The sequence below is a fragment of the Tauraco erythrolophus genome, chromosome 1 (genome assembly GCF_009769465.1).
Source record: "Tauraco erythrolophus isolate bTauEry1 chromosome 1, bTauEry1.pri, whole genome shotgun sequence".
Classification (NCBI taxonomy): domain Eukaryota; kingdom Metazoa; phylum Chordata; class Aves; order Musophagiformes; family Musophagidae; genus Tauraco; species Tauraco erythrolophus.
Window position 1 is genome coordinate 101,935,949 of NC_141465.1, and position 13,564 is coordinate 101,949,512.

The window sequence follows — 13,564 nt, forward strand, 5'->3', positions numbered from 1 at the left end:
ACTGTAATTAAAAAAAATTTAGCTTTCATGTGCATGATGGAAAGCACGTGTGGTTGTTATGTTTATGATAGATTTTTAAAATTATGCCCGAAAATAATATTTTGCCAACCTCAAAACGACACCACTCGATTTGTTTTCTCCCTCTCCCGCTCCAAGAGAAAGAGGACCAAATACCTGATTTTACCTACTTCCATCCATGCTGATATCACCACAGGTATTAAGAGGCGCATACCTCACTTTTGAGAGGACCACCGTGGGGGAAGGGAAAGAGCACGCTTACCAAAGCAAAGCCGTGAAGTCCATGGGAGCTGTGCCATGACCACATCTCACCCCTTCTGCATCTGTATCGGCACATCTTGCCCAACTCCCTGCACAACCCCTTTTATCTAATTTTAAGTATACCTCGATTTCAGAACGTGATACATTTTTTAAAAGGTGCATGCAATATTCAAAAGCCAAAAGGCATTCCCACCAGATTTTAGCTATTATAAACACAGTATCGTTGCCCAACTTCTAGACTGAACTGCTTTGGAGAGTACATTATGTGCCTTCATAGAGGCTGTGGTGTACCACATAAAATCCTCAGTTGGCAACAGTAGCTGGAGCAAAGTTCAAGTCAAAGCTCTCCAATTCCATCCTTCCATGTTCCTACTTCATGAGAAGTTACCACTTCTCTTTGTCTCAGTTAATCCACTGAGATGGCACAACACAACAGAAAGGAAGGGACCAAAGCTATTCAGAAGGCTCTTTAGCACCATTAAAAAACTGCAAAAAAGAGCTTAGATGAGTTCCTTCCTTAAGTTCCTTCATTAACGTTGAGGCCAAGAAAAGTAGGTTTGTTCCAAGCTCACCTGACCTTCATGAGATAAAGAATATGCCTGGTAGTCTTCTTCAGGTAAACAAGAAATGTGGAAAATTTTAAATTTTTTAACCCATTTTGGAAAAAAATGTTCTGACATGAGTTACTGGCACCTCAGAAACAAGAAATGACAAAAATGGCAACAAAGTCACCCTCCTTTCCCCTGAGTCTATACCCAGTGCCAAGGATCAAGCTGGATCTCCTGGACACCCACATAGCTAGCAGTCAACTATTTAAGCAGAAAGAATCAGAACTACTTTTCATATGAACATACAAAAAGACTGGAGTTGAACTTGGACTGGATTAAGAACATAATCTCATGCAATCTGCAATTATTGCAGCCTAAGGTAACATTCAGAGGATAAACCAGTTCGCCTTAACACTCGCTCAATGTTATTTGTATACGCACTATTGCAGTTACTTAATTTAACAGAAATATAAACATACGCTAATTAGAGAGAAAAGAACATCTGTGTTGGTGTTTCAGCTGAACTGAATAAAAACATTCCAGAAAGCAAATATTAGACAATTTTTATTCCGTCAGACATATGGGACAACTGAAATAGAAAAATGGGAAGTAAATATCTGCACTAATGAATAACAAAAAGGAAATTATGCAATTAGAAGGCAAAATAATCCCTTAGTTAAAAATTCTCCTGACATTGTAAACACTTGTTACCAAGGATAAAATGACTTAATCTTCTAGCAGTAACTGCAGTTTCAAATATAAACAAGGTTGTTACAGGTCCCAGGAGGCATTTTGCAATTCAGGACGCAGCTATTACAGTAGTGGGACAAATTTCTGGCCTGCACAGCCCAACTGAAGTCAATAAAGTTATAGTTCAAAAGAACTGGATCCAAGTTTTTGAAATTAATAGTTTGCCTCTTAGAAAAAAAACACTATTGGGACAAAAAAAATCTAAATCATGCTGTTTCCTTTTTATTTTCTTTGAAATGATTTGCAGGTCATACTGGAGCAGTTAAAGAGGTTGCCATGTTGTGCTCTTCAGTACTACCCTTCAGCTGAGACACTGCAATCACACGTTTTCCATTTCAGCACACAGCAATCCTGCATAGCAGAGCACCTGTTCTATTACAAAAGAATGACATAAACTTTGAAACTGGTGAAAAAAAGCAGTTAATCACTTCTTCACCTTCAGAAATTTTATTTTTCTCATTAATTTAAAAATTGTATTAGGGAATGAAAGACAATCTTGACTTTTCATTAAATTTTAGTACATGGAACACTCATGTCAGAGTTCTCAGTTCGTGAGTTCGTAGGAAGTGTTACATTGATAGCGTCATTATCACAGAAACTTAAGGCTGAACAATAAAACTGAAGAAAATGAAAAACTTTTGCTGATGTATGGTTTCTAACACTGGCTCTGGCACTGAACCACCTTCCATGCTCACAGCTTGTCCGTTTCTGCCAACAAAAATATTTGCAAGAATGCATGCATTTTGATTGAGGCTGCTATTTTTACACCAGAGGATGTATTTCTGATTTTTTATTTTTTTTTTAAATGTACTGTTATCACCAGAGCAACAAGCAGTATCTACACAGAACTCTCTCAAACATTCCAGGTGTTAAGCTCATCACTCCCTGCTTGGAACAAACGTGAATAATGCAGTGCAGTAATTGCAGAAGGTTTGTCATCAGCAGACACTAGACGTTGCCAGCAGAGGACCACTACAACAGACCACATCGTCGCTACCTTGCTTGGATGTTAGTAACAACGGCAAATAGCTGCACAAAAGTAGTGCTCATTTAAGTCCTGCCCCAGCTGCAAACTGTATTTATCAGGCTCAATAGTGAATGCTCTGTAGTTTAGGATCTCATTATTTTATTTTGAGCTCAGCATCTGGGGCATGCAAAAATTATGGTGATGGCAAAATAATAAAATTTCACCATAAGAACAAATAAACTTAATTCCCTGATAAAAATTATCAACTGAATGCTTTCGATACATCTCTGACTACAGGTCTAGATAAGCTTGTAGAGTTTATGCCTTTTTCTGAATTTAAGTACAACCTTCAACCCAGAGCCCTGTCAGGCTAAATACAATCTTCGCACTTCCAGTGAGGTAAGACAATTACGGTTCAATGGAGAGAAGCATATGAAAAATTTACAATAGAAAAAAAAACCTAAGGGAAGAAACAGTTAAAAAAATATCACTTCATTGATTCCTCTTTTATTCTGGCTCTTCAGCATGACTTAACATAAAGGCAGGAAGCAATAATGTAAGCAGAGACATATTTAAAGAGTATGTCTATTCATAGAATTTCATAGAATTTCTAGGTTGGAAAAGACCGTAGAGATCATCCAGTCCAACCATCCCTAATTCCCCATTAAACCGTATCCCTAAGCAGTTCATCCAACCCTTTTCTTAAACACATCCAGGGATGGGGACTCAACCACCTCCCTGGGCAGCCTATTCCAGTGGCTCCCAACCCTTTCAGAGAAGAAATTCTTTCTAACATCCAATCTGAATCTCCCCTGACTAAGCTTATACCCATTTCCTCTTGTTCTATCACCCATCACTAATGTAAAGAGCCCTTCCCCTACCTCCCCACCATCCCTTCTCAAGTATTTGTAGGCTGTAATCAGGTCTCCCCTCAGCCTCCTCTTCTCCAGGCTAAACAGCCCCAACTCCCTCAGCCGCTCCTCATAAGTTTTATTTTCCAGCCCCTTGACCAGTTTAGTCGCCCTTCTTTGGACCCGCTCCAGGAGCTCAATATCTCTCTTAAAGCGAGGGGCCCAAAACTGGACACAATATTCCAGGTGCGGCTCACCAGTGCCGAGTACAGGGGCAGGATCACTTCCCTATTCCTGCTGGTTACACTATTCTTGATACACGCCAGTATCCCATTGGCCTTTTTGGCCACCTGGGCACACTGCTGGCTCATATCAAGCCAGTAGTCAACCAAGACCCCCAGGTCCTTCTCCGCCAGGCAGCTCTCCAGCCACTCTTCCCCGAGCCTATAGCGATGCTTGGGGTTTTTACACCCCAAGTGAAGGACTCTGCACTTGGCCTTATTAAAGCTCATGCCATTGGCCTCAGCCCAACGATCCAGTCTGTTCAAATCCCTCTGAAGGGCCTCCCTACCCTCGAGCAGATCGACACAGCCTCCCAGCTTGGTGTCGTCCGCAAATTTACTGAGGGTACATTAAATCCCCTCATCCAGGTCATTGATAAAGATGTTAAACAGAACCGGACCCAGCACTGAGCCCTGGGGAACCCCACTGGTGACCGGCCTCCAGCCGGATTTAGCCCCATTTACCACCACTCTTTGGGCTCGGCCATCCAGCCAGTTTTTAACCCAAAGGAGGGTGTGCCTATCCAGGCCAGCAGTTACCAGTTTCATTCTCATATGTGCACATACGGTTATGACTGTAGCAAGTAAAAGAGAACTATTTTCTGAGTTTTCCACAACTGTCACACAGAATTCCTTAGGCAAAAAAAATATCACAGAATCATAGAATGGTTTGGGTTGGAAAGGACCTCAAAGATCATCTAGTTCCAACACCCCTGCCATCAGCAGGGACACCTTGCACTATTACAGGTTGCTCAAAGCCTCATCCAACCTGGCCTTGAACACTTCCAGGGATGGGGCATCCACAACTTCTCTGGGCAACCTGTTCCAGTGCCTCACCGCCCACAGGGGGAAGAATTTCTTCCTTATATCTAATCGAAATCTAACCTCTTTCAAGTTTAAAGCCATTCCTCCTTGTTCTATCACTACCTGCCCTTGTCAAAACTCCCTCTCCAGCTTTCTTGTAGGCCCCCTTCAGGTACTGGAAGACTGCTATAAAGTCTTCCTGGAGCTTTCTCTTCTCCAGACTGAGCAACCCCAACTTGCTCAGCCTGTCTTCATAGAAGAGGTGCTCCAGCCCTCTCATCATGTTCATAGCCCTCCTCTAGACTCAGTCCAACAGGTCCACGTCCTTCTTATGTTGAGGGCTCCAGAGCTGAACGCAGTACTTAATCCAGGTGCAGTGTCACAAGAGCAGAGTATTTGGCTCAATTTAACTCATTTGGAGCTCAGTTTCTTCATGCTCATAATAATAATATGTTTTATGATAGTACATTCTTGCCTTGCAGAGGAAGCTCTCCATTTTCACACAAGTTGAAGAAGGAAAACAAAGCCCTTTATTTCTAGAAAAATTAAAATGCCAAACATTTGCTATGTCGAGTTTTCTGGTGACCGATATTATTACAGCCTCAGTATCTACTTAATTCAATTCCACAGCCAGATATGAAGAATATTCTCTTAGAAGGATAGATGCATTTCAAGCATGCCTTTTCAAATATCTTTAAGAAATTCTGAAACATATGTCCTACTAAATTCTTCAAGAATCAAATAAATTCCTAGTGGGAGCTCAAGAGTTCATTTAACTTGATCTCTCAGTTAAAGACAAGCAGCAGAAAGGATGAAATTACATTCTTCTATCAGGGAAATAAATTACCAAATGTGCCAAAAGGCTATCACATTAATGTATTTATGATAGTCTACTTACTGTGGGCTCACAGCAACATTTCTACTAAGTGTTGCCAGGGATTTTGTCATGATCATCTTTAAAATTATTTATGACAATATTTAGCACCTTTATGGAATTCTTCATTCTTATTCTACTTCATATTTCTTTCTGATTTTCTCTTATCCATACACTAATTAAACTTCAAGCTACTTGAACACGCAATTTTTACAATTTGAGTTTCCATTAAATGATGGAGGACAAAATTTAAACGCTTTCTGCATTCAGCAGTAATTTAATCAGTAAATGAATGGCATTTCTGGTTATTCTTATTAAGTATCAACGTTGCGTTTCTTGTTGAAGACACAACGTAAGCAATAGGAAAGTCAGAACAAGATGTAGAACTCCAGCATCCATTAAGTCTTAATAATAATTGTTGAAAAGAAGAAATATATTACTTCTCTTTTTTCTTTCTTTCTTTCTTTCTTTTTTCTTCTTTTTTTTTTTTTTAGTAGCTCTTCCTTATTAAGTAATTTACCATAAAAGCAGGATGGACACCGGTAACACATTATTTCATTTTCAAGGGTAGATCAGTCAGTACTAAATACTTAGAAAGAGCTGTAAAGGTTGCCAGTGAAGAAAACTACAAGACAAAGAGAAACTGGAAATTCTGGAAATAGAAAAACAAGCAAAAGACAACAAATAGGGAACAGTCCTGACGAACACGAGGTTGTCCCAACATATGCTGCATTTCCTCTGTCCGCTCTTCAGCAAGATTAATAACAAAGAGAATGTTCTTCATAATTTTGGAAACATTTACACAAAATGGACAGTAACATCCACTCAGCCGCTTTTCATTGCTACACTCTACACTCTGAAAATGGTATAAAGCCTGTAACAGATGATCTAAGTGCGGAAAGCCACGCGCTGTGTGCCAAAGCTGACAGGGTGCTGTCAAGCAGAGGGGCACATGCTGACTAAAACGCATCTAAGAATATTGGCCATACACATTGAAATGGGAATCAAAATAAAACATGTATTATTTAAAAGACACACTAGTGAAGCATTAATAAAGACATGGTGTCCTGGTTTTGGCTGGGATAGAGTTAATTTTCTTCCTAGGAGCTAGTATAGTGAGTAGCTAGTATAGTGCAGTGTTTCGGATTTAGTAGGAGAATTGATGTTGATAACACATTGATGTTTTAGTTGTTGCTAAGTAGTGCTTACATTCAGTCAAGAAATTTTCAGATTTCCATGCTCTGCTGGTGAGGAGCTGCACAAGAAGCTGGCAGGGAGCATAACCAAGACAGCTGACCCAAACTGTCCAAAAGGGTATTCCATATCATATGATGTCGTGCTCAGTATATAAACTGGGGGAGTTGCCTGGAGGGAGCAGCAACTGCTGCTCAAGGACTAGCTGGGCATCAGTCAGTGACTGGTGAGCAACTGCATTGTGCATCACTTGTTTCATATATTATTATTATTATTATTATTATTATTATTATTATTATTATTATTATTATTATTATTATTATCTCCCTTTCTTTTTCTGTCTTATTAAACTGTCTTTATCTCAACACACGAGCTTTCTCATTGTTACTCTTCTGATTGTCTCTCCCATCCCATCGGGAGGGGAGTGAGCGAGCGGCTGTATGGTACTTAGTTGCTGGTTGGGTTAAACCACAACACATGGCCAGGGATCACACGTCATTCTCAACGCATAGCGGAACTCCTGGACCTGGTACAAGCTGCTTCTGTCCTGCTACACAGAATTGCTATTTTAGATAACTCAAGACAGATCACAGTAGAAGTGTGTTTTGAAGATACTTATATACAATATTCATATTCCTAATAATTAGTTATGCCATATTTATACAGTGAATGAAAATGGAGTAACTCGAAAAGTCAAAATAAAGACTAGTTGTTATTAAATACTTCCTGTATGCTAACTGTGCCCTAAAACCCGAAATGTTGAGGATTCATTGCTACAAGAGAACCTCTTCAATTTACGAGATCAGTTATCTGAACAGCTCATGCTACAAATTATGGCAACAGAATAATGCCAAATAATTTTGTTTAACATGTGGTGTTTTATAACTTCAGGGCTGTAAAATAATTCAGAAGTGACAAGGCTGTGATCCTTCTCTTTCCAGAAAGCCACAAATCCCTTCAACTACAAATATTTTGTTTGTTATCTCTAAAGCCAGATGATGTTTGTCAAGATTTCACCTATGACCAAAAAAAGATGAAACTATTCAGCACCTCTATTTACACTACTTCGAAATGATACATGTAAAATTTAAAATTGTGAGGAAAAAAAAAAGTGTTTCAGCCACTGTTATTTTTCAAGTTTTTCCACATAAGCAAATTCTGTTTATTAGCATAGTTTCTCTCCTATTTGTCAAAGCCAGAAAATTCAAGGAGACCACAAAAGGCATCTAGCAGTGGCCAATCCACAAACTGCACAATGTCCATCAGGAAAACTTTCACAAAAACACAGCCTAAAAATTTTCTTGGTTGTAAGAATAAATACTCCAGCCTGTCTCATGAAACTCGGGATCAACTATAAGAGCTATATGTAATGACTAAATAAACAGTCACTGCAAAGTCTGGAATAAGTAACCTTTACTAAACGGGAATCTTGCTGTTGTTTGCCTGTTGCTTTGAGAGTAATAAATAGCTGCTTACTCTCAGCCAAGGAAGAAGCTGCTTTATAGCTGCTTTCAGAAACTATAGATGGTCATAGATAGTCTCATTCACTCTCAGACTACGGGCTCATTCAGGAAGCAATATCAGAAGCCATATTTAAAGTACTGGCATTTCCTAATAATTGGAAGCTATTTCATAGATCAAAATTCCTATCTATCCACTGCCTTTCCCAAGAACTCAAAGAAATCTGTTTGCTTGTATATGAAATGGAAGCACATTCCAGTTAGCATCAAAAATAAATCAACAACCAAAGTAAACAAATATTTAGATGAGGCCATATTTCATGTAATACATTTATGCTGTGAAATCCTGGGCCACTTGAGCTCCAGGGAACACACATGAATAAAGTGGGTTATAAAGTCGTTTACTTCAGAAGCTGAACACTTCTAAAGATATGTCAGTTTCTAACACTTGTCTTCAAATTCTCCTCAGTTTCATTAAGAAAGCCAGTCTCTAACATTCACCAAGATCATTTAATTCTGACTTACTGAATTCCAAATACTAATAGACAAAGTTCATTTCTTGAAAGCAATCTTGGTAAAAGGACTCTCATGCAGCTCTTAACTAAAAAGAATACACTAAAGAGATTACGTTTAGGGACTTTGAAATGAAGAGAGAGGTCTTAAGCTAACAAGAACTTTGCGTGTATACATGTGTCATGAAAATGAAAGAGGCAAAAGAGGAAAATAATATTCAGTCAACCAAGCAAAATTAAATCCAGTCTCTAAAAGAAAGAGTACAGGTCAAGCCTTGCACATTAAGCCATAGTTGAACAGAGACACTCACTTATATAGTCGGCATTTTGATGTAGCAAATTATGTTCTAAGGTGTATGTCAACACATTTCAATATACAGGAAATGACACAAGCATTCAAAGGGATGTTAGTCATATATTTTGAAATACCCAGGTTCAGAGTATTTGAATTGTCAGTTATTTACACTGAATTTTCATGATGCACTCATTCACCAAAAAGAAGTACAACAGAAGGGAACTCAAAACAGCACTTCATATTTCCACATAAAAACATTATCCGTTTCTTCCAAATGTGAAACACAGGTACACACTGATGTATGTATCAAGAAAGCACAAAACTCTACCTTCTTATTACAGACTGAACATTTAAAGTAACTGAACAGCAAAAAATCCTATTTTTTATAAATTTGCTTTACAAAGAGGATAAAATCTTTAATATCTTCAGTGGGAAGGTATCTGCACATATAGCATGAAAGCATATTGATGTAATATGGTTACTTTTAAAGTACTTGAACAGGATTCATCACATGCTGCAGAAATTGATAGTAATATACTTCAGGAATTAGCCAAGCAATTCCTAAATGGTTAGTGATCATCCCTGAGAAACCAAGGATGATTAGAGTGGTCCTAGAAGACTGCAAAATGGCAAATACAGTGCTCAAACTTAAAAATAGTATTTCAAAAAGAAAAGGCCAACTGGCCTTTTCTTAGTCACACATAAAAACAGTGGAACAAACTAGTAAAGAGTAAACCTAGAAGTACTCAGAACTATGTTAGCAATTAAAAAACAAAATCTGTAAGTATGACTGATTTGCCAAAGAGAGATCTCAGCAAAACAATCGATTTTCCAACTTACTGATACAGCTTAGCTGCTGTCTAGAATTAAAGCTGTATGTTCCAATACTTCAACTACTAAATTTTTTAACACTGTCTTCAATTATAGTTTCATAAGCTTAGAGAAAATGTGGCACACACATCAGATTATTAAAGATGAGTATACCATTGCTGGGAAAATATCTTATACTCTAAAAATGATACTTGCATAGTCTTCCAAATTTTTTTGCCAAATTAGTAGAACATACAAAGCATATGTCAGGGCCCTGAGTTTACCACCAGGGTCTGCAAGCTCTTCCCCCCCTCCTAGGGCTTTACTTGCCTGTGTTGAAGGTCAGCTCTGACATGGTGCTGCTGCCTTACTGGGGTCCCCTTTGCCCCCCATGGCTTGGGAGCTGCATTTACACCCAGGTCCCTTCCTTGGTCCGTTCCTAATCTACAGAGCAGTGATGCTATGCCTGGCCCTGTACCTTGCTGATCCAAGCCTGGACCTGCTGACTTGACTTCCTAGCTTGACCTCAGACCTACCTCATCACCATGGACCTGTCTGGCAGCCACTGGGCACTTGGCTGACTACGGCTGCTGTCCCCAGACCTGCTCTTCTTGCTTGAACGCTATGGGACTGTGAATCTTGTCATTAAGGACACTGTCCCTGCCTCCATTCCCCTGTGGAGCAGCCCACTCTTGCCATGCCCTGACAGCAGGTCCAATAGGCAATCTGTACCATATAACATTTTCAATATCAACACAGAAGCTAGCATAAAGAACACTGTTTGTGAAATAGAATAAATACATCTTATTTCATTTATGAAATAGATTCATTTCTATTTATGAATAGATGAAACCTTTTGGAAGAGGCTGGCATCATCCAGTAAAAGTCTACAGAGGTTTCAAGTACAACATCTTCAAGCCGTTAACAAGGACTCTGAATAGATAAGACCATATAACCATACCTTGTAATTTTAATATATGCACATTAATAACAACTAACATTTTATATTTCTTGCCATGTAGGTTAGACCATTAGTGTTTTGCGTTAGACTTTTTCCAAATACTATTGCAAAACATAAAGAGAAACATCTGCTAGAAAATTATAGTATCCTTGCTAAAGGAAAGCTAAACTAAAGGGAGATTACTTCATGAGGGAAAAACAACCTGGTAGCTTGGAAAGTACCACAGAAATAATACCAAAAGTTCTCTTTTTTCCCCAGAGCTCACTGGCAAAGTATGTAATTCTGTTCAATTCACCTGATAGTTCCAGTAATAGTTTAAGAAGGTTCTGAAGAACAAAGACTTTCAAACATACCAAACTGGAGAACATCTGCCCATGTTTCGTCTTGGGGAGCTTATAAACTGTTAGAAGGTGTCACGAAACAGCAACAACCAACTAAAAGAACACTACAGACTCCACGATCTCACCAATAAAGTCTCCATCAACAAAGATACTAGGTAAAGAATAAAGTGAATCTGTATCTCTTTTAGAGTAAACTAATATTTTGCTATCAATAAATAAGATTTAGATAATACTTAAGTGTACACCGTTTATCTACCATCGGAGATTTTAAAGGAGAGGTTTGATACATAGTCAAGAAGGATAATCAAAGCCATTAACTGAAGATTTTAATGGTAATGATGTTACATAAAACTACTAATGTTTCGACCTTTTACTCTGGTAGCAATGTAGAAGAACATTTTATGCATTTACATTTTCCACAGATATGTGTCCATAAAACTCACGGACACCGGCAGATAAAGACTCAAAAAATGGGTAAAATACCTCAGTAGTACAAATGAATGCAATTTCAATGAAGCAAAACAAAGATTTAATTTCACTATTAAATAATGAGTTTGTTCCATGCATTAGATGTTTAACTCACCTGATTGCCAACTAAAAGAAGATGTTCTCCCAGCAGAAAGTCCTTCAGCATATCTTCCATTACCATCATGTGCTAGTGAAACAAAAATCACAATTTTCAACCTTGTTTTTATACTCTCAAGTTTATGCATTCACTAACGATAGCAGTACAATAAGAACTTTACTTTCAGGATTTGGGGCCAAATTTTTTTTAACTTTATACTTACAGCTGTTTATTTCATATCAAGAGTCTCTCAGCCAATCATAGCAGAGGCAATCTATCCAGTGACTAAAACAATGAAACAAAAATACTAACTCTCCTCATGTATTTCCTCTGCTCCAACTGATGTCTGATTTCCCTAAATGTATTTAATTCTCCGTAATCACTCCTAATGCACTTCCTTTTAGCCTAGTTGAATGCTTGTCACCCAGAGTGTAAGAACTTTCATTAATACGTGTATGACAGTTTTCCAGGAATTGTACTGGAAGCAAGCAAAATGTACCCTGGTAGAAGTTTACAGAAACCAAACAGAAGGAATAAAATGCAGCTGACATGAACATGTAAATTACACACATTTATTTTATTAAAGATTAAACACCAAGTCTAGCTTAATGACAAGTACACTTTCTTATTCTAATCAAACTTTATTTTTAGGGAAAATAAAGACAGGATGATACAAGCTCAAATCTAAAAGTGTTTATTATATGTCTCACGACTTCTAAATTAGACTGCCTAATTGCAGTCGAAGTGTTTGAGGTTTATTTTACATATATCTGCTATCATAAAAGGTAACACACACTGTACATCATTTAACCTTATCCTGCTCCTCACAAATATTTTTTTTAAAAGGATTGAAAGGATTTAAGGATAATGTGGCAATGTAGACGACTTTACTCGCAATAAAGTAGCGTGCATTTCTCCACTGTATCTAGTAAAAATAGGTCATCTGTAAGTAGGTCAAACAACCTACTTAGAGAAATGAATGCTTGCCTTTAGATAAACATATATATTTTTTTCACATTATCACCTCATCTGTAGTACTTGATTTTTAAATAAAAAATAAAAAATCACTAGCTTGTCTGTAATTTCTGAGCATAGAAATGCTCAGTTTCTAACTGTGTGAAAGATGTTTTAGATTTTCAAATCTCTCCAGAACAGAGGCTGGGGATGGGGAAAACAAACACTTGTAAACACAGCTTAATACCACAAAATCTTAACCAGGCATGTCAAAAGACTACTGAATACTCAATACACAATTTCAGGAGAGGACTTCATGGTAATTTATTATATTTTCTGGCATGCATATACATCGGAGATTTATAACTAATGAGAACAACTTTGACAAGATACAGCATAAATTCTAGGAAGCAAGTTTTACCTCACACACTGATTACATTTTTTAGGTATGATGACTTCTTCTTTTATCCTAAGTTGCACAAATACATGTACATTATAGTTGCCCTGCAGGACAGCTTTCCCACAGGAGATACCATGTATTGATACTTCCCCCTTTTTTTTTTCTTTCACCAGGACCTAAATTAGCATTGTATTAGGATGCATGCAGACATTTCAGATTAATTATTTACATGAAAGACTTTTAAGTAAACACATCAATATTGTGTCAACTTTATCAATCCATATTCCCTAAAGCCTGGCCTGAAAGTGGCATTTGGCATATCACCTAAAAATTATTTCCATCCCTGTGCCACTTGTTGTGAACCAACAGCAATGTTACATGGCAACGCCAAATTCCCCTGCAACATGAAATGTTTCAAGACCAAACACGCACAGGCAAAAACTATGTCACTGCAAAGGGCTGAGGATATATTTTTTTTCTGTGTTTCAGTTTATTTCTGTAGTTTTTAAATACTGGAGAGGAATTATTGCACTAGACTCATAAATCAAATTTGTTCTCCAGCAGGTTTTGCTAAACGATCATTACAGCACTTAAGTGATCAAACTACAAACTAGCAATACATGAAAAAAGAGTAAAATTCATTTAGAAATGAGAACAGCTGTCCTGACTGCCATTTGGTTGCTGTTTCCTTTAGCATTCAGAGTACATAGCTACCAGG

The 13,564-nt window shown here is 37.9% G+C and overlaps 1 protein-coding gene across 1 annotated transcript in view; it reads right to left on the minus strand.

The window, feature by feature from the left end:
* Positions 1–13,564, minus strand: part of VWA8 (von Willebrand factor A domain containing 8) — a 198,992-nt gene that overhangs the window by 110,253 nt on the left and 75,175 nt on the right. Inside the window, exon 20 of the mRNA XM_086611803.1 lies at positions 11,511–11,582. Within this exon, the coding sequence (XP_086467929.1) occupies positions 11,511–11,582 (72 nt within the window). The remainder of the gene's footprint in view (positions 1–11,510; positions 11,583–13,564) is intronic.